This window comes from Balaenoptera ricei, chromosome 6 (genome assembly GCF_028023285.1).
Source record: "Balaenoptera ricei isolate mBalRic1 chromosome 6, mBalRic1.hap2, whole genome shotgun sequence".
Classification (NCBI taxonomy): domain Eukaryota; kingdom Metazoa; phylum Chordata; class Mammalia; order Artiodactyla; family Balaenopteridae; genus Balaenoptera; species Balaenoptera ricei.
Genome location: NC_082644.1, coordinates 12,610,010 through 12,631,764, shown reverse-complemented (window position 1 = coordinate 12,631,764; position 21,755 = coordinate 12,610,010). Strand labels below are relative to the sequence as shown.

The window sequence follows — 21,755 nt, the reverse complement described above, 5'->3', positions numbered from 1 at the left end:
CATTTTTTACGGAGCTAGAACAAATCATCTTAAAATTTGTATGGAGACACAAAAGACCCCGAATAGGCAAAGCAGTCCTGAGGCAAAAAAATGGAGCTGGAGGAATCAGACTCCCTGACTTCAGACTATACTACAAAGCTACAGTAATCAAGACAATATGGTACTGGCACAAAAACAGAAACATAGATCAGTGGAACAAGATAGAAAGCCCAGAGATTAACCCACGCACCTATGGTCAACTAATCTATGACAAAGGAGGCAAAGATATACAATGGAGAAAAGACAGTCTCTTCAATAAGTGGTGCTGGGAAAACTGGACAGCTACATGTAAAAGAATGAAATTAGAATACTCCCTAACACCATACACAAAAATAAACTCAAAATGGATTAGAGACCTAAATATAAGACTGGACACTATAAAACTCTTAGAGGAAAACATAGGAAGAACACTCTTTGACATAAATCACAGCAAGATCTTTTTTGATCCACCTCCTAGAGTAATGGAAATAAAAACAAAAATAAACAAATGGGACCTAATGAAACTTCAAAGCTTTTGCACAGCAAAGGAAACCATAAACAAGACGAAAAGACAACCCTCAGAATGGGAGAAAATATTTGCAAATGAATCAACGGACAAAGGATTAATCTCCAAAATATATAAACAGCTCATTCAGCTCAATATCAAAGAAACAAACACCCCAATCCAAAAATGGGCAGAAGACCTAAATAGACATTTCTCCAAAGAAGACATACAGATGGCCACGAAGCACATGAGAAGATGCTCAACATCACTAATTATTAGAGAAATGCAAATCAAAACTACAATGAGGTATCACCTCACTCCTGTTAGAATGGGCATCATCAGAAAATCTACAAACAACAAATGCTGGAGAGGGTGTGGTGAAAAGGGAACCCTCTTGCACTGTTGGTGGGAATGTAAATTGATACAGCCACTATGGAGAACAATATGGAGGTTCCTTAAAAAACTAAAAATAGAATTACCATATGACCCAGCAATCCCACTACTGGGCATATACCCAGAGAAAACCGTAATTCAAAAAGACACATGCACCCGAATGTTCATTGCAGCACTATTTACAATAGCCAGGTCATGGAAGCAACCTAAATGCCCATCAACAGACGAATGGATAAAGAAGATGTGGTACATATATACAATGGAATATTACTCAGCCATAAAAAGGAACGAAATTGAGTCATTTGTTGAGACGTGGCTGGATCTAGAGACTGTCATACAGAGTGAAGTAAGTCAGAAAGAGAAAAACAAATATCGTATATTAATGCATGTATGCGGAACCTAGAAAAATGGTACAGATGAGCCAGTTTGCAGGGCAGAAGTTGAGACACAGATGTAGAGAATGGACATATGGACACCAAGGGGGGAAAACTGCGGTGGGGTGGGGATGGTGGTGTGCTGAATTGGGCGATTGGGATTGACATGTATACACTGATGTGTATAAAACTGATGCCTAATAAGAACCTGCAGTATAAAAAAACAAACAAAACAACTAATACTAAACTTTCATTGGGCTATTTGTATGGAAACATGTTAATATAAATGTTTCAGACATTACATGAAATTTCTAAAAATCTTATATTTGTATTTGTATGGAAATATATATGGAAATATGTTAATATAAATGTTTCAGACATTACATGAAATTTCTAAAAATCATATTTGTATTTGTATGGAAATATGTATGGAAATATGTTAATATAAATGTTTCAGACATTACATGAAATTTCTAAAAATCTTATATTTGTACTTGTATGGAAATATGTATGGAAATATGTTAATATAAATGTTTCAGACATTACATGAAATTTCTAAAAATCTTATATGTTCTGGTATAATGTTATAAGTAATAATCCTATTTATTACTTTAAAATGTATATCTCAGAAATAACTAATTTTCTTGTCAACTGCATTATTATGAACTGTCATCAAATCTTTAACCGTGGTCATTTTTAAGTCTTTTGTCATTTACAGACAGTTCTGGGTGTACTCTGATGATTTTGCAAATATGTTCCTATAAAAGGGTTTCATCTTCAAGAAATACATGGAAAAGACTGACAAGTACAGGTTTCTGGTAACGGACTGTACTGCTGAACTGAATGAATAAGCATTTTCAGAACTCTAATGAAAAACTGATGAACTCATAAAAGTGCTAACAAAAGATCAAGATGAAAAAAAAAATTAATTACATGGGACTGAGTGAACTGATGAGGATGAGTATAATTTTTGTGACTTTCTGTCTGAATTTAAAAAAAAAAAAAAAATTCCACAAGGACTCAGAGGCAAAGAATATACAAATCAATTTTCACTGCAAAGTAAAGGAGCTGTTACAGTGGAGGATTACTGGACTGAATGTCAATACTATGACATAGTATGAGTGTGTTTCATGTTTGGTAATTGCAATCATTGTTGCTTTTGTTGTGGTCATCCATGTACAATGCTTGGTGTCAGTCGATTTATCTCTTGTAAAAATAAAATACAGTGTGTGTGTGTGTGAAGAAGAAAAAAAAAAAAAAAAAAAAAAAAAAGATACATGACCCCAATGTTCACAGTAGAATTACTTACAATAGCCAAGATATGGAAGCAACCTAAGTGTTCATCAATAGATGAATGGATAAAGAATATGTAATATACACACATATATTACTCAGCCATAAAAAAGAATGAAATTCTGCCATTCGCAACAGTGTGGATGGACCTAGAGAGTATTTATGCTTAGTGAAATAAGTCAGACAGAGAAAGACAAATACTGTATGTTATATTACTGTATGTTATCACTTATATGTGGAATCTAAAAGATAAAACAAACGAATTTCTGAAGAGATGATTTCTCATCAGAAACTACAGAGGTGGGCTTCCCTGGTGGCGCAGTGGTTGAGAGTCTGCCTGCCGGTGCGGGGGACGTGGGTTCAAGCCCTGGTCTGGGAGGATCCCACGTGCCATGGAGCGGCTGGGCCTGTGGGCCACAATTGCTGAGCCTGCGCATCTGGAGCCTGTGCTCCGCAACAAGAGAGGCCGTGATAGTGGGAGGCTCGCGCACCGCGATGAAGAGTGACCCCCGCTTGCCGCAACTAGAGAAAGCCCTCGCACAGAAACGAAGACCTAGCACAGCCAAAAATAAATAAATAAATAAATAAAATTAAAACAAGTTACTTTAGAATTTTTTTTTAAAAAAAGATTGCTTTGGCTATTCAGGGTCTTTTGTGTTTCCATTTAGAAAAAAGAAAAAAGAAAAAAAAAAAAGAAACTACAGAGGTAAGAAGATAGTAGGAAAATACATTTAAAGTGCTGAAAGAAAGAACTACCAACCAAGAATTCTATATCTGGCAAAACTATCCTTCAAAAATGAAGATGGAATCAAGACATTCCCAGCTAAGGAATGAGGGAGTTCATCACTAGTAGACTTTCAGTACATGAAATGCTTAAAAAAAAAAAAAATCCTCAGGCTGAAATGAAAGGATACTAGACAGTAACTCAAAGACTTATGAACCCTGGTAAAGGTAAGTACATAGGTAAACATAAAACCATTGTTACCGTGGTTTTGGTCTGTTAACTCCTCTTTTTGTTTCCTATATGATTTAAAAGAATAATGCATAAAATAATAATTATAAGTCTAGGTTAAAGGGCATACAATGTATCAAGACATAATTTGCAGCAATAACATCATAAAAGGGAGCGAAGCTATACAGGAACAGAGTTTTTCTATGTCAGTGAAGCTATGTCGGTATCAATTCCAACTTCACTTGACCCTTGAACAACATGGGGGTTATGGGCACAGTTGAAAATCCACGTATAACTTTACAATGGGCCCCCTGTATCTGAGGTTCCACACCTGTGGATTCAACCAACCACGGATCATGTATTATTATAGTTGTGCTTATTGAAAAAAAAAAAAAACACATACAAATAGACCCGTGTAGTTCAATCCCATGTTGTTCAAGGGTCAACTGTACATTGCTATAAACTTAGGATGGTAAATGTAACTTAACCATCAGGGTAACCATTGAGAAATTATAAGTTGTTGCCATATAATTCTTCACATTATTCTCTTATTCATAGTTCTGTCAAGTCGGTAGTAAGGTCCGCACTTTCACTTTTGATTCTAGCTATTTGCTTCTTCTCTTTTTCTTGTCAGTCTAGCTAAAGGCTGGTCAATTCTGTTGATATTTTCAAAGAACCAACTTTTGGTTTTGTTGATTCTCTCCGTCATTTTACTATTTGCCTATTATGTTTATCTCTGCTATAATATTTATTATTTATTTCCTTCTGCTAGCCTTTGGTTTAGTTTGGTCTTTTTTCAGCTCCTTAACTCATAAAGTTAGGCTATGGACATGCAGGTAAATATTAAGACAGAACATGATCTTCTAAAAATGTGGGTAGGAGAGGGAAAGGAGGAAGAAGGGGCATTATACTAATTTCACTATTGTTCCTTTCTGAGCATTAAACGAAACCATCTAAAGAAATGACCGAATTATATAAATATACAGTTATAAAGGCTACTAATTGAACAAAAATTAAAATTTCTAGGTTATACAATGAAATACATTGGAAAAAAAATAGGGCCATAGTGAAAGATATTTTAAGATATTAATTGGAAAGCACGATGTAAAATAACAATATTAAATCCAAATACATGTAAACTATCAATAAATGTAAATGTGTTAAACTGCCCTATTAAAAGAAAAAGAAATTCTGATTACATCCTAATGCAAAGACTACTTTTCTGCAGTTATCAGGTGATACACCTAATAGAAAGTGATTCAGAAAAGTAGGAAATTAAAAGAGTGGGTAGAAGTACATCAAAATGTTGCAACTGAACAAAAACAACAATAATAACAACCAGAATCATGATTTCAATAACAGACAAGGTTGGCCTGAGGACAAAATTATGACCAATTCATAATGATAAAGACACAGTTATGAGCATCTATGCATGAAATAACGACGCCTCAACGACAAAAGAGATAGAAGAAATAGAAACATATCAGGAGTGGGAAATGTTAATTGACCTCTTGAAATCCATAAGACATAGAGAGGGGGGGAAATATAAAAAGCTTAAATGACATTATTATTAAGGTAGTACAACAGATACATCAAACCTGCTGCCCTGAACACAGAAACCATACCTTCTTTTCAAATACTCATCGAACATTCCCCAAAAGGAACGATGTATTACACTTCAAAGAAAACCTAAGAAAAATCTCCAAACTAGAAATAGTACAGAAACATACTCTGACCAGGGAAAAATTCTTAAATACCCAAAGAAAGAAAGAATGAATGAAATAAGCATCAAATGTAAGAAGTTAGGAAAAATGAGACATAACTAATGAGCATAGGGTTTCTTTTGGGGGTGACAAAAGTCCAAAATTAGACTGTGGTGATGGCTGCACAACTGTGAATATAACAAAAACAGTGAACTGTGAACTTTAAATGGATTAATTGTATAGTATGTGAATTATATCTCAATTAAGCTGATAAAAAAGGATTTAAGAATCATACAATTAGGAAGAAGGAACTGGGTTTAAAAGAGCCAATAAAATAGATTAACCATTAGGTAATATAATCATGAGAAAATAAAGTCCAAATAACACAACATAAGAAATAAAGGTAACATCCTACAGAAACAGAGCTACCCGCTCCCGCAAAAAAAAAAACCCCACTAGGTCTGGATGTTTCCTTAAGGGAAGCAGAAAAGTAATTTCAATTTTACCTACTTAAGAACATAGAAAAGGAAACTCTCTATGATTTTTTAAAAAATGAGTATAAGATTATACTAAAACTCAAAAAAAGTTTATGAAATGTTTAAGATCTTTTTAAAGAACACCTTTTAAAATTTTTAATAAAAATAGAATAAGGAGGGATATGTCTGAATGGAAGACAATTTTGTATGTCAGTTATCCCCCCAAAATTCATCTGAAGAGTAATTAAACAGTCAAAGAAAAATTTTAAACAAACTTTCTCTAATAGTTATCTAATAGAGCTACTGTAGAGAAACCTGAAATGAACTCCCATTTTTGTGGGAATTTAGAATGTGATAAGGGTGCAATTTCAAATCAGGGTGGGAAGGACGACTTAAGAATTAATAAATACTGTTGGGTCAATTGGGAAGAATTGAAGTTAAGCAATTTACACATACAAGAATAAGTTTCAGATGGATTAGGAGTATAAATATAAAAATTAAACCTATAAGAAAATTAGAAAAAAATTTTAGGGAGTAGATTCAAAATCAAGGTGTGAGGGTATTCCCAAGCCATATAAAAATAATAGATCTCATTGCCTGAAAATTTTAACTTCAGCAAAGTGAAACAAGGTTAAAAGACAAATGAGAAAAATAGATGTCACACATAAATGAAACCAAGGAAACGACAAAAACATGGAGAGAGGAAGTAGGTGGAGCGTTTAGGAACATAGTTTACTGTCACCCACGTAAACGAAACATGGCTTGCCATGTCAAGTCCCAGAAATGGGTTAAGTGATGGGATGTGGGTGATTATTTTCTTCTCTATGTTTTCCTGAAATTTTCCTTTTTTTTAAATAATGATTGCGTGTTGTTTGTAATTAATTTTTTTTAAAAATTGTTTAACAACGAAAAAGTCTGGCCTGCCTTACATTGTTCACTGGCGTGTCAGTGTTCCACCAGCTTTATTTTAGATTTATGACGGGGAGGCACGGGGACTTTTGCTTACTTTGTGTCACCACGATACCTATTACAGACTGAGTCCTTACAGATATTAAAAAAGAAATGCTCACGGATTGGCTAAAATAACGTTGGTCCTGTAGGTGTGGGAGACCTGCGTGCCAGCACCTGAGGGCCTTGCACTTCCTCATTACACACGTCTCCCCATCCTCTACCCCACTTACAGCCGCATACCTCACTCCATCCGGCCGGTACAAATGACACGCAGGAATTCATTCCTGGCGCGCGCGTCAGCGTGACTCCCGCGTCTCCACGTCTGTCGCTCGCCTGGGAACGCCCCCGCCCCGCCCCGTCGCTTGTTGTGTTGTCATCACGTGGCCGGGGCGGGTCCTGACGTCAGGGCCAGGGGAGGGACTGCGCAGGCGCAGAAAAGGGGGCGGGGGACTCGGCTTGTTGTGTTGCTGCCCAAGAACCAGAGACGGTCCTGCTGCGGTCGCAGCTCTTCCAGCCGACCGACGATGTCGTCTCACTTAGTAGAGCAGCCGCCGCCCCCGCACAACAACAACAACAACAGTGAGGAAGGTGAACAGTCTCTGCCCCCACCAGCCGGCCTCAACAGTGAGTGCTGGGCAGGCGGGCTCGGTAAAGGGGATGGGGGAGGAGGAGCTGCTCGGGCCGCTGCCGCCAGCTCCGCGCGGGGAGCGGTAGGAGAAGGCAGCCCATTGGTCAAGGCCGAGGATGTGCGGATGACTGACAGCTCCCGTCACCTGTCAGGAGGAGTTGCTCCTGTCTTCTCCAGACCTGGCTCAGCTCCCTCCTGGGGTCTTGGGTGGGGGGTTGCTTGGGTTCGCCGTTGGGAAGGGTAGGTGGGTGGGAAGACGAGGGGGTCGAGTGGATCCCACCTGTGGTGGGCCCCTGAGCGGAGCCAATCGGGGCGTGGAGGGGCGGGCCTTGAGGCGCGGGGAGGGAGGCTGGGCGGAGCGGGCCGCCAAGTGGACGTGGGCAGGGATGGGGACGTGCGGCGGGGACGCCAGGGGATGGACGCGGGCGGCGGACCGAGAGGAGGGGGCGGGCGAGGGACGGGCGGGAGGTCAAGTGTGCGGCAGGCCTTGGGCCAAGCCCGGCTGACCCCACCTCACTGGGTCGGCCTTCCCCCAGGGCTCAAAATGTGAGCCCTCTTGTTGCGTTCCTTTGTTAGCACAAGCTGGCCAGGAGAATTATTTGGTAATTTAGTGGTTACTTGTATCACGTGACGGGGGGGGGCGGTGAGGAGGCTATACTACTTTTTTTTAAAGATGTTTCAGAGTTGCTCAAGTAATTTTTTTTTTTTTTTTTTTTAACATTGGGGTTGTGTGTCCTGTAAACCTGCTTACGAACAGCTTCTTGAACCATCCAAGATTGCACAGATCACGGAGTCTGGGGCAATGAATTTTCAGAAACGGGATTAAAAATACATTGGTACACTGGGGCGGTTGAAAGTTAATGGCAGTATCGAATTACGACCAACTACGGTTACTTTTGCTAACATTCTGGTGTTTAGACATCTTGTTCTAAGGTGATTCCCTGTTGCCTTTAAAGCTCGCTGGAAGTCTTGGAAAGGTTCTTGCCTTAACTTTCCTGTAATTTACCTTTTGAAAGAGGTGGTTGGGACAGTTAGCGAATGGCCAGATGAAGTCGTTTAAAAATCAGTTGGATGCTTAAATGACATTTAAAGGCACTGCAAGGTCTTTCATCAGAGGGAGGTGTTCCAGCGTGGCCTAACAATTATTTTAGGGAAGAGAGTTCCTGTCCTCAGAAGATGTTTTCATTGCTTATTTTTCTTGCTCCATCTTTTGATTAGGTGATTCTTTAAATGTTGACTTTTTAAAACTTTTAAGTGTCTTAATGTTCTAGAATGTAAGATTTAGATATTATTTCCCACAGTAAATTAAGATTAATGTCTGTGTGTTTTAATGTTCTTTGCTTCACATATTAATGTGCATTTTTAAATTAATTACCTATTTTTAGAACCATGTGATTTTAGAACGGGAAGAAACTTTAGCGATAACTGTCCACTTTTATTTACTGGTAGAGAAACAGGTCTATTTAGAATGGATAAAATACAGGGTCCTACTGTATAGCACAGGGAACTATATCCAATCTCCTGGGATAAACCATAATGGAAAAGATACAGAAAAAAAGAATGGGTATATGTGTATAACTGAGTCACTTTGCTCTATAGCAGGAATTAGCACAACATTGTAAATTAACTCTACTTCAATAGAAAAAAAAAAAACCAAACAGGTCTAGAGTAAAGTGTGTTGTCCAAGTTCACGGCAGGCTAGGTCCTAGAGCTGAGGTTTTACTTTCACCCGATCTAGTGTTGCTTTCAGGACACTTCTTTTCATTGGCCCACAATCCCCTGATTATGTGTGTTTCTTATTCTCTCAGTGTTATGCCACCTAATGTATAGAGGTGACCTGCCTATCGATCTCTTTTTAATGTACTGTTTCTTAATTGTACTCCAGTTTTCCTATGATACTTACAAGTTAGCTGTTTGGTTAGTACGGGTACCCGACTTCACAGAAAGCAAAGGAATTTTTCTTTTCCTTTGACCATGTAACAGAAAAATGGGGTTGAGCTCTGTGTGATGGTTTTCCTCTGTGTCCTGACAGACCTCTGAGGTCTTTGATGTCCTTGGCAATCAGGTACTGCTACGTTTGTATTAGCTCTTACAGAAGTGCAAGAACGCTCAGCCTGTGTGTGATATCAAAATGTTGCTTTGGGAAATCTGCTAGATAGAAAGTATTTTATTTGAGCTAGGGTGAGCTGCTTTTAAATGTTACTGAAAAGCTTTCAGATAAGTGCCATGTTTCATTACACTCCTCTCGCCTTTTACTCTTTTTTAGCTCATTATACAACACTGGACTGAACAAAACAAGAAGCCTTATTGATTCCTTCAAGTGATTTTTGGGCACTGAGCAAAACAACTTATTCAGGCATCTAATACTATCCAAATGGCTGATAAGTTGAAGTTGTTTGTTGCGTAAAGTTGCACAACTCTGAAAAACAGGAGATGAACTCATTGTACAGATTATCTCTGGCTTGGGATTTTATCTTTAGTTCAGGGGTCAAAGTTTTAATAGAAAATTATTGAAATATTTGGAATAATGAAACCTTTCTTTGATTTTTTTTTTTAAGTTTATCCTTGTATGGGAACTGTTCGCTTTCATTACAAATTAGTGGACAAATATCTGAACTACCTACAAAGTTAAAAGGATATTTTCCAGTTGATAGTTTTATTCTAGAGAAGACTATCAAGTTACTTAAGAATATTGGACATTTATGTCATAAAATTCAGTAGGTAATATGAGGAAAATTATGGTAGTAATAAAATTCTTGTTATTGTTTCACGTAGGAAGTGCAGCCTTTTTTTTTCTTTTTTTTTCTTTTTTTTTAGTACAGCCTTTTTTATCTTTTTAAATATCTACAGCTATGATGTACTTTCTTCCTCAGTATGGCAAGAAGACTTTTAAGGCTGACACGTGAAACTCCAATGCCTTATAATACTGGTTTTTTTAGAAAAATGTTAGTGAATGTTCTTAGTCTGGATTCCAGCATCAGGTACTTGAAATAAAGTACATGTTTTGAGGAAAGAAAATAAGACATAATGAAATGTGTTAGCCCCGGTTAGGATGAGTTACACATGGAATTGAAAAGTTGGGAAAAGAATGAGAAATACTCTTTTTCCTTTTCTCCCTTCCCCCATTCCCTCACTGTCCTTGCAAGAGGATTGAACTGGTGATTATAAAATTATAGAGAGTAAATACAGCATACAGTCATGAATGCAATCAATTATTGGACCAACCTTCACGAAGAACTGTATTACAGAATGTAGAAGCGTGCATCTCTGAATCCTCTTAGCAGTTCTCAGACTTAAACTAGAAAACAGCTCCTGTAGTGTGTATATGTACCACCTGGCGTAAGAGAACCATTGTTTGTAAGTAGTCTTTTAATATAGTAGAGCCTCCAGTTTTTAATTTTAAAGCTTAATTATTAGGAAGGGAATTCACTCTGAGATTTTTTTTCTTCATTGTATTGCTTGGACAGCACAGTCCTCATGTCTTGTCTCCCTTCTAAGTAAAAAGGGACTTTGTGAGGATTGGTAGTGTTAGAACGTCAAGAAATTCTGAGGCTATAAATCAGGAATGAACTAGGAGATGAGAAAAAGGTATGTGTAGTTCAACTATTGAGAAAGATAAGTTTGATTTTTTCCACTTTACGCAAAAGATAAAGCTAGTATGTAAACATTTTTATTTCAGATTAAAATTTTTTTAAAAATTCTTTATTGGAGTATAATTGCTTTAAGTATGTAAACATTTAATGGATATTTAAGTCCTGACTTTCTCTGCAGAACTGATTATTTCCATAGATGATATTACTGGAACAGAATTAAGAGTCAAAGGAAATCTACCATTTTAAGGCTTTTAATGGGTATTGCCAGATTACCCAGCAGAACGTTCATGGAAGTCCTGGTTGTAATAACAGAATATTAGAAACAATCATTTGGGTGATGATTAACCATTGCCATTTGGATAATAGTTAAAGCATGGTATATCTTTATGATGGGATGCAGTGCATTTCCAAAGAATAAAGTAAGGCAATGTATATTGACATTGAGAGACATCAACACGTTGTTAGGTAAGAAACACTATTTACAGAAAAATATATATAGTACAATTGCATTGTTTTTATTTGTAATAACAAAAGCAAAAAGCAAAAGTATTCTCTGGAAGTCTACATATGAAACTGTTAAAAGTAGTTTTCTTTAAGAGTAGGAATGAGAGGTTGGGAGGAGAGGTATCAATTTTTTTCCTTCATGTACTGATGTTTACATTTTCAAGGAATGCATTAATTTTGTAGTAAATGTTTTTAAAAGATACTGAGTATAATTATAATAGTAACTAACACAGCACTTGTTACGTACTCGGAACTTTTCGTTGTGTTTTATTCCTGTCGTCCTCCCAACAACCCTATGAGGTAGATGTGGTGTTTGTTTCCTTTTTTCCACTATGTGCAGGCAACCATTCCGTGTGTGTTTTTTTTTTAATTGAGGTGTAAGTGACATATAACATTATATTAGTTTCAGGTGTACAAAATAATGATTTTATTTATTTATTCATTCATTTTGAAATGACCACCACAGTAAGTCTAGTTAACATTCATCACCACACAGTTACGAAAAATTTTTTTTCTTATGATGAGAACTTTTAAGATCTACTCTCTTTTCTTTCAAATACACAATACAGTTATTAACTATAGTCACCATGTTGTACATTACATCCCCAGGACTTATTTCTCTCCTGACTGGAAGTTTGTACCTTTTGATCACCTTCAGGTAGACTCAGTTATTATCCCTATTTTACAGATGAGAAAACTGGAACAGAGGGGTTACTGGAACCCAGAGAGGTTAAGTGACCTGTCTAGGCTGTGACAGTTTGATGTGATAGAAGGGGAGTCTGGGACAACTGGACGTGATAGAAGGTAGAAGGAGAGTCTGGCTTCAGTCTGTGCTCTGAGCCACTATGCTAGTACATGCCCGATAGGTATTGTCTGCCTTGAGTAGAGATGCCTGCAGTTACGTTACAGGGTGTTAAGGCAATTACAGGTCCTTTTCACTAAGCTTTTCTGGGTGAGTCTCCTCAAGTTCCTACATTATGATTACTTACATATATTTAATGTAGAAGGTAGAATTTAGATATGGGTTTGGAAGTCCTTCAAAAAAGCAAAGTTTTGAAAACCTGATATTGTTAACAGCCGTTTTTCTCTCTCATCAGCTGCTTCAAGTGAACGTTAGTTGTATTTTAGAGAAGACTGGCTTCCACGGAGACCCATCTAGAACTCCTGGTTCCTTAGTTCTGCTTCTGCCAGAGCACCTCCAGCCTTTTATTTTTTTCACATTGGGCTTCTGTACAAGAACTGGTCCCACTGGTGTAGAATAAATTAGTCCTAGAAAGAGTGGGAGTAGGAAAAAACCAGTTTGTTCATCATATACCTCTCTCTCTGTCGCTCTTTTCAGTTAAAGTATTTTGTAGAGCTCTAAATTTAGGGATGCTCGTGGTATATTTCTTATGCATTCCAGAGGCACTCCACAAGTATTTAGGTAGATGACCTTCAGTGTTAGATCTTACTAGCTTTGCTAGTTGAATTTCTTCCTCCATTTTGAGTACTGCCTAGTCTGTGTCCATTTTTGTGTGTGGACAGAATGAGACCATGGAGATGTCATGGAGTTGTGTTGTTTGGCAGTGCAGTCCCAGAGAATCGGGGGTGATGATGGGACTCTGACAGCCACCGGGGCCGCCTTGGAGAGGAAGGAGGGAAAGGGTGACTTCACTTCCATGGAGCAAACGCTGTTCTGAGTACATTACAAATATCAGCTCTTTTAACTAGTGTATTGATGAGCATCTCCTGTTTACTAGGCACTTTACCTGTGTTGCTCTATTTAATCCTCACAGCAACCCTGGGGGGAAGGTACTGTGTAATCATCTCTGTTTTACAAATGAGGAAACTGAAGCTCGGAAAGTCATAGTAAGTGGGAGAGTCAGATTTCCAACCAGGGCTACCTTTGAGCTTTTCTTGTCGACGGGTGATGTTGAGTTCACTTCTGGGTCTGGATTAGCGGTCATCTCATTTAGAGTGCATTTTAGGCTTTGAGCCTGTTATTCTGATTTACGGATGGAAGACTGTTCTGCCACAGAGCTCTCTCTAACACTTCTGCTTGGAGTTTAGAGAAATGGCTCCACCAACCTGCTTGGTTATGTTTTCTAAAACAAAATTTGTTGTGAGGAATGGAAATTAGAAAAAAAAATACGCCACTCTCTTTTTGTTATGAAGTTGGTTTATTGGCTCCTGTTGTCAATACTTATTAGAATTAAAGGACCTTCATGTAGTCAGCAAACTCATGGAGCCAATATTTTCAAGACCAGTCCAAATTACCAGGGCCCCATCCTTTCCTGTGGCTCCACCCTCTTTGACTGTTCGCCTGAGGCAACGTCAGTGTTGCCCGTAGCAGATGCCTGGTTTTCTGCCCCAAACCAACAAGGCTTCATGAAAACCCTAGAAAGTGGGAACTTGTGGGAGAGAAGAGAGAAAAGACAAGCTTGCAAGGTATGTTTAGTGCATAGAGAAAGGAGAAGTAGAAAGAGTGAGGCATAAAGGAAGGGAAGAAGCTAATGTGTGGGAGAAGGATAAAGCTTTTTTTAAGGGTTTTTAAGCATTCTCGCCTGATTTAGTTAAGAGCCAGCTGCATTCATTTTATGCTCCAGACTTGCACACATATTGAAATGTTGATGATTGGATTTAAGTTCCCTCTCCAGGAACATCTCAATTGTTTGTGCTAATTAAGGCACAGTTGTTAACATACTTAGATGACCTTTATGAAGTTTCTAAATACAGGTGGAGAGGATACAATTAAACAGCTGAGGTAGATGGAGAGGATACAACTAAATAGCTGAGGTAGACTGTGGAAAAAATATATATGTAATTAAAATATTAAACGTAAGTACCCTGTCTGGTAATAAAGTAGCTGTTTATTTTTTGAAAAGCAACCTAAAATTTTTCAGTAAAGTATTTATCGTATGCAAATTAAGTTTTAACCAGAGAGAAAACTGGCTGAAAGACACATCTTCTGAGATACTCATTTTAGAGGTCCAGCTTCTTCTAAATCAGTTGATTGCACGAGCTCCTTCAGGAACAGAACTATATAGATTTTCAGACTTTTATTGCTCCTTGTTTATTTTCTTCAGAACACTTTGGCATTTGGTTTGAGGCGAGCCAGAATTCTTATCTGAATTCACCATATTCACATGCTGTGTGCACACGAGGGACTCCTGTTCTGCTGTGGTTAACTGCAGTTATCTGACTTGTCCAACAGGTTCCTGGGTGGAGCTCCCCATGAATAGCAGCAATGGCAGTGATAATGGCAATGGGAAAAATGGGGGGCTAGAGCACGTACCCTCCTCGTCCTCCATCCACAATGGAGACATGGAGAAGATTCTTCTGGACGCACAGCATGAATCCGGACAGAGCAGTTCAAGAGGCAGTTCTCACTGCGACAGGTAAGTGAGATCCACGTTTTGGTGGAATTCTGGAAACGGATGGGTTGCGAGGTTACTTCCCACTAGAAAAAATAAATTGCTTACATCTTCATTTGACAAAATTTACAACTCCCGATTTCTTGCAGCATGTGTATTTAAATCAGATAGCCAGTTGACAAGGACATGAGTGCCGACTTTTTCCTCAGATTAAATCAGTTTCCTTAGTCAGATTGTGTCGTTTTCAGATGTTTACTAGTTTAAAAGTCAGCGGTATAGATGTTTACTTACAGAATTAATCTTTCTCCCATTTTCCTTTGTCCTTTCACAGCTCTTTTTCTGCCTCAAATACAGTTACCTCTGTAATCTCTGTCCTCCCTTCTAGATTGTGAGGCTTTAAAAGGCAGGGATCCTGTTTCATCTCCTCTGTACCCTTGACAGTCATGATGCTGGTATATAGTAGACATTCAGGAAATGTTTGAGTCGCAGGAACTACAAGTTGATTCAGCTTGTTGTATAGCCGTATTTGCACAGTGGAAGCACCAACCAAGATCTGTAAAGATAGTTAATTTTGAAGGCGGCCATTGCGTTTCGTTAGAGCTCAGAGGAAGTTTTGTTTCAGACCTCATTTTTCTATATTTGGCTTGGGGAGACATTCTTCAATTAAGGACTGCATATGGTGAAAGAGTTAAGAATACAGACACATATGAGGAGAGTGAAACTGAGTTGTTAGTTTATTTTTCAGTACAAGCTTCTCTTTTTTCCAGAGGGACTAGGTATTAAATGACACAGTGGTATATTGAACATTCTTAGACCAGTGACAGCCATAGTATTAGCATTCTGGGGTACTGGATGATCATCTGGCTAATTAAGAGTTCACTGTTATTGGCCATGTAGAAAATGCAGATACACAGGAAATAGATTAAGGGGACATCTAAAAATGTAAACAGTGATTATCTCTAGGGGATGGAATGATGGCCATTTGTCTTCTTCCAAATTTTTATACTTGGTAAAAATAGTGTGTGTGGTACATATTATTTCTTATCAGAAAAAGTAGAAAAGGAGGATCAAGAGTTAAATCATGTTCGAAGTGCCTGCATGACTTACCATCCACTGATGTTACCAAGGCCGCAGAGGACTGGTCTGACGGCTCTCTGGCACGCCCACCTCCCTGTCACATCACTCACGTGTCCCTGTGCTTCTGAAGAGCCGGGATGGCTCTTGTCATGAGCAGAAGCAGAGCAGATGCTCTTCTCTGAGCAGCTTGCCACCAATTCTGGGAGCTGCGACATTAGTCTGTTTTTGAGAATCACGTTTATATTATGTTACATTTATGTTGTGAGACTCACGGATGGGTTTCTGAAGTTTTCTGCTGCTTATGGGCTTGTTGATAAGCCTTTTATTATCTGTTCAAGTACTGGTGAGTCCCTTAACCTGCTGTTCACTTGGTGCTGTCATTGAGCGGAGATAAGATCACCTGCCCGCCCTTCTGGTCATCTTATGTCATGTGTGGTTGCAGTTATACTTGTGATCGAACACGAATTCATCTTCCCGTGATCGTGTTTCAGTTAGGTTTCTGAACATGTGAATCAATATATGGCAGATGCACTTGGACACGTTCCTGTTCTCTGCTTACACATCTTCAGGCTCTGGGTTGCTGGTCACGTCTCAGGGGAGGCCTAGAACTCTAGCTCAGTAATGCTCTCCTGGGATATCTAACACTTGAACATTTAAGAATGTCTTCACAGTTCATGTCATCTGAATTGCCAACATCTCTAGATTTGAGGTTGTTAAGCAGTGCTTCTTGTAGGCGGAAATGTTTTAGGATTGTTGGCTATTCGTCCCCAAGCTAATATATGTATATTTTCATACATATTTAAAAATTGAAAAATTATTCCGTCGGTATATTTTTGTCACTGTGGTGGTTGTTAGAAGAGACCCCCTATGTGTTTTGCTATGTGCTCCAGCCTATTGTAGGAGTTTCCAACCTACACACTATATTCCCCCAGGGAGCTTTTAAAAATACCAGTGCACAGACCCCGTCCCTAGAGAATCTCGTTCTGTTGTCGAGACATGAGAAAATTTTAAAAGCTCCCCAGCTGATCCTAACATGAGCCAGGATAATAATGCATCCCAAATGGATCAGTCTACCAGTGAAATGTTGAGTATTTGTCTGAGTGGGCTTGGTGCCAGTGGTAAGAAGAGTGTAAAGTAGAGCTGTGCTTCTCTTGGATTTTTGACTTGGTCATTCTGCTGCCTTGACCTGGTCATGGCTCTGTAAGGCTGGTCCTTAACTTGATCTCTGGCTGTGAATCCAACAGTGTTATGAGCATAATAACAGTACACTGAGGACAACAAGAGTCCCTCGTTCTACTTGGTTCCTGTGCTATAGCCTGAGATTTCTCGTTCAAGACAAAAATTTTCTAAATACAGTAATATGGTGGTTTGGTATGGAACCAGTTTTTCACTTTTCCTTCCCCCATTTAAGAATCTCCTACGTCAGTTATAATAGTCAAAGACTGGTGATCTTAACTTACTTTCCAGTCAATCTCACCAGCATCTCTATATATTACCATTGTACACATGCTTTTGACAGCGTTGATAGTTAGTATCTATTCCTTTGAGCAAGTTAAGCCTGGAGCATCCTTCATGCCCACTTGAGTTTACATTTGGAGACGTGGGGTGTGTAGTGAAAGATTTGGTGGCTCGCTGTGGTTACACAAGGAATCATTGATAAAGCTAAGAATAGCACTTAGCACACTGTATTCATCTCTTGTATCAAGTACAGCTTGTGACCATGTATCTTTGTCTAAAAATTTATCTGTAAATGTTTATAGTTCTGGGAATATATCTTGTACTTGTTAAAGGTTATCACTTGCTGTAAGTTTATATAATTCACTCTGAAATATCTCAAAGTCAGTATTTCAAAAATAAGTAAAATAGTGGTTCTCAAACTGTTTGGTCTCAGTACTCCTTTACACTCGTAATAACTATTGGGGACCCCAAAGATCTTTTGTTTTTGTGGGTTATATATTTTGATATTTACTATATGAGAAATTAAAACTGAGAACATTAAAAAAATATGTATTCATTCAACAATAAGCCTATTACATGTTAACATAAGTAACTTTTTTAAACAAAAATTACCTGTTTTCCATAACCAAAAAAATTAGTAAGAATAGTGGCATTGTCTTACATTTATGCAAATCTCTTTAATATCTGGCTTAATAGAAAACAGCTGGATTCTCACCTGCTTTTACATTCTTTCTGTTGTGCTATTACACATAATTTAGCCTTTGGAAATTTTCACTCTACACGCATGGCAAAATGAGAATGAAAAAGGCAAATAAATCCTGATAGTATTATGAAAACAATTTTAACCTCAAAGACCCTTCGAAAGAGTCGTTAAGAGCTGCTTTCACACTTTGAGAATAGCTGGTGAATTGTTTAACAATGAAAGAACTTTGAGAAAAAGAACCCCAAACTAGAGTTTCTGAATTTGAAGATCATTTTACATTTATTGGAAAAAGAGTAAAAATAAGAAAATGTGACAGTCTTGTATCTTTAGGTAGTATTTCCGTTGCAGATTTTTCATTGTAAAGGAATTTATCACCACTGAAAAATTCTAGAACATTTGGGAGTAAGGGTGCTCAATTTCATTTTTTCTTACATGGGGTTATGGTATACTTTCTGATTTGCTGCTTTTTCAAAGCCATACCACTATAACTTTTAATTTTCTAATTTCCAGTAGAGGCTAATTTATTTGACAAAATGAGAATTAAAACTAATGGCTATAAATGTGTCTTTCTCTTCTAGCCCTTCCCCACAAGAAGATGGGCAGATCATGTTTGATGTGGAAATGCACACCAGCAGGGACCATAGCTCTCAGGTGTGTGTGTATGTTTATTTTTCTGATTTGCATTAGATAATTAGGAAAAATGCAAATCTCTAAGTCTGTTTTGCTGAAATATAGTAAAGAATATGAAGACTTTAAAAAATAGTTTGAACAATGGAATATTCCTCAGCCATAAAAAAGAACGAAATAATGTCATTTGTAGCAACGTAGGTGGACCTAGACATTGTCATACTGAGTGAGGTAAGTCAGAGAAAGACAAATATCATATGATATTGTTTATTTGTGGAATCTAAAAAAATGGTATAAATGAACTTATTTACAAAACAGAAATAGAGTCACAGATGTAGAAAACAAACTTATGGTTACCAGGGGGCAAAGAGAGGGAGGGATAAATTGGGAGATTGGGATTGACATATACACGCGACTATATATAAAATAGATAACTAATAAGGACCTACTGTAGAGCACAGGGAACTCTACTCAGTACTCTACAATGACCTATATGGGAAAAGAATCTAAAAAAGAGTGGATACATGTTTATGTATAACTGATTCATTTTGCTGTACACCTGAAACTAACACAACATTCACAACATTTTAAATCAACTATACTCCAATAAAAATTTTAGAAAAATACTTTGAAGCCATTTTAAGTTATTCAGTTTCTGATGTTGGAATTTTTGCTGCTGTGGTCGTCGTCATGCTCCTTTACAACTAAGAATTTGGGGTCCTAAAAGAATTGGGAAATTCTTGTCTATAATGTGTCATTCCAATATTCCAGGCTAGTTTCTTGAGTTTATAAATAGAAAACTGAGGCACATGTCTTATTTAAGGTCACAGAATAAATGAAACGGAAGGTTGTTGTAGAACCAGGTGTGAAAACTTTTTTGCGTCTGAAATCAAATCAAGCTAGAGACAAAATTCACCTAAATTATGCAGGATTCCTTAAGGTAAAGAAGTTAAATATAATTTCGCTAGGAGTTGACATTGTTGGAAATATAGATGGATATAGTATTGAAAGCTTACAAAGGTTTTTATTGTAAAACTTGGGATAAATAAATAATTGTCGTTAATGATTTAGAATGTTCATAGCCAGCCCTTGACTTTATTGATGTGTCAGATCACCTGCAAGTGTCAGAGTGCAAAATTTTTTTTTTTTAATAAATTTATTTTATTTATTTATTTTTGGCTGTGTTAGGTCTTTGTTGCTGCGCCCGGGCTTTCTCTAGTTGTGGCGAGCGGGGGCTACTCTTCGTTGCGGTGCGCGGGCTTCTCATTGCAGTGGCTTCTCTTGTTGTGGATCACGGGCTCTAGGCGTGCGGGCTTCAGTAGTTGTGGCTCGCGGCCTCTAGAGCGCAGGCTCAGTAGTTGTGGTGCATGGGCTTAGTTGCTCCGCGGCATGTGGGATCTTCCCGGACCAGGGTTCGAACCCGTGTCCTCTGCATTGGCAGGCAGATTCTTAACCACTGAGCCAACAGGAAAGCCCAAGAGTGCAAATTCTTGAGAACAGGAGGCATTGTTTTTTTCTCCCATGTTAAGGTACTTGAAGAATATATGTTGAGTGAATGTTTGAATGAATACTGACAGAAACTTTGTTTTGTGGAGTTCTCACTGTGCAGTGTCCTGGCTCCCTTTGCACTGGAAATACTTTGCATGTTACGTTGGTTCCACCCAGTATTATTTCTGTTTAGGAAGCTGCACACTTTCTCCCTGTGTTGACTGTGCTTTATTTGTGCTGTTTTCTGAAACCTAGAAACTCTATGGGACGGAATACTAATTTATTTTATGATGAACTTTATACTGTAGAGAAACTTGTAGTAGCAAGGCTGTCACATAGGAAGTTGGCTGACTGGAATTGTGGAATTGCTCACTTATGCCTGTCAGTTTTGTCATGTGCAGTAAGCTATAGCTAATAAAGAGGAGAATATAATATAAAGTTTCCATGGGTATAAAGTGTACTAAGGAATCCCAAGATGGAGAAATGAAATTAATTCTTTGCTGCAGTCTTTCGTGAGGAAGATGTCTGCATTGTATTGCCTTTTGTACAGACAAGTTGAAAATCCAGAGTAGCATTTCCCAAAATGTGTTTTGAGGAACATTTGCTGAATGGGAAAGTCCATAAAATAGTTCCGAAGTCAAATAAGCAGGAAAGACTGCAGCCTCTGGGCTCGCTCACCCTCCCACTCCAGTAGTCACAGTGCCTAGCAGCATATTAAAGGCTCTTGACAATTCCCGACGTAAAGAAATCTGTTGATTTAAACCAAGTACAGTCATTCCTCGGTATCCTCAGGCGATTGGTTCCAAGACCCGCCCCCCGCAATACCACAATCCGAGGCTGCTCAAGTCCATTATATAAACTGGAGTAGTGCAGTCAGCCCTCCATATTCACGATGTGTGACCCACAGATGCTGAGGGCCAGCTGTGCTTCCCAAGCCTGTTTGACCTTAGACCTCCCTACCCCTCCACACATACCTTTCTCCCCTAATAATCTACCTAATAACTAATAACCACAGAGGAGAGCTGTCCTGGCTCATGGGATGGCACGTGTACAATTAGGCTCACCTGAGAATTGAATTTTAAGTGGAATTGTAGAGCAGACTGTATCCATCCTAGAATTCCCAAGGAATTTGTGAAATTCGGGAGAGAAAATGGAAGATTTTGCCCTCTGTGTCAGATCATGATAGGATTGCTAGTGTGATCCCTATTCAGAAATAAGTACCTAAGAGAGCACTGGCTATCATCAAGCCTTGGGTAAATGATACTAACAGTCAGATCAGTTTATTTATTTTTGGCTGCATGGGTCTTCATTGCTGCGAGCGGGCTTTCTCTAGTTGCGGCGAGCAGGGGCTACTCCTCGTTGTGGTGCACGGGCTTCTCATGCGGTGGCTTCTCTTGTTGCGGAGCACGGGCTCTAGGCACGCGGGCTTCAGTAGTTGTGGCATGCGGGCTTCAGTAGTTGTGGTACACAGGCTTCAGTAGTTGTGGCTCGCGGGCTCTAGAACGCAGGCTCAGTAGCTGTGGCGCACAGGCTTAGTTGCTCCGCGTCATGTGGGATCTTCCCGGGCCAGGGCTTGAACCCGTGTCCCCTGCATTGGCAGGAAGATTCTTAACCACTGCACCACCAGGGAAGTCCGGATCAGTCAATTTAAACCAGGTT

At 38.6% G+C, this 21,755-nt stretch overlaps 1 protein-coding gene and 1 long non-coding RNA gene across 2 annotated transcripts in view; one reads left to right on the top strand and one right to left on the bottom strand.

Annotated features, from left to right (window-relative positions):
• LOC132368198 (uncharacterized) overlaps window positions 1-6,989 on the bottom strand; it is an 80,148-nt gene extending 73,159 nt beyond the window's left edge. Inside the window, exon 1 of the long non-coding RNA XR_009503966.1 lies at window positions 6,906-6,989. This is a non-coding gene — a long non-coding RNA (uncharacterized LOC132368198). The remainder of the gene's footprint in view (window positions 1-6,905) is intronic.
• Window positions 6,990-7,103: 114 nt separating this feature from the next.
• The window catches only part of BNIP3L (BCL2 interacting protein 3 like), a 28,707-nt gene continuing 14,055 nt past the window's right edge, over window positions 7,104-21,755 (top strand). Inside the window, exons 1-3 of the mRNA XM_059926856.1 lie at window positions 7,104-7,289; window positions 14,584-14,767; window positions 18,560-18,632. Of these exons, the coding sequence (XP_059782839.1) occupies window positions 7,190-7,289; window positions 14,584-14,767; window positions 18,560-18,632 (357 nt within the window). The 5' untranslated portion in view covers window positions 7,104-7,189. The remainder of the gene's footprint in view (window positions 7,290-14,583; window positions 14,768-18,559; window positions 18,633-21,755) is intronic.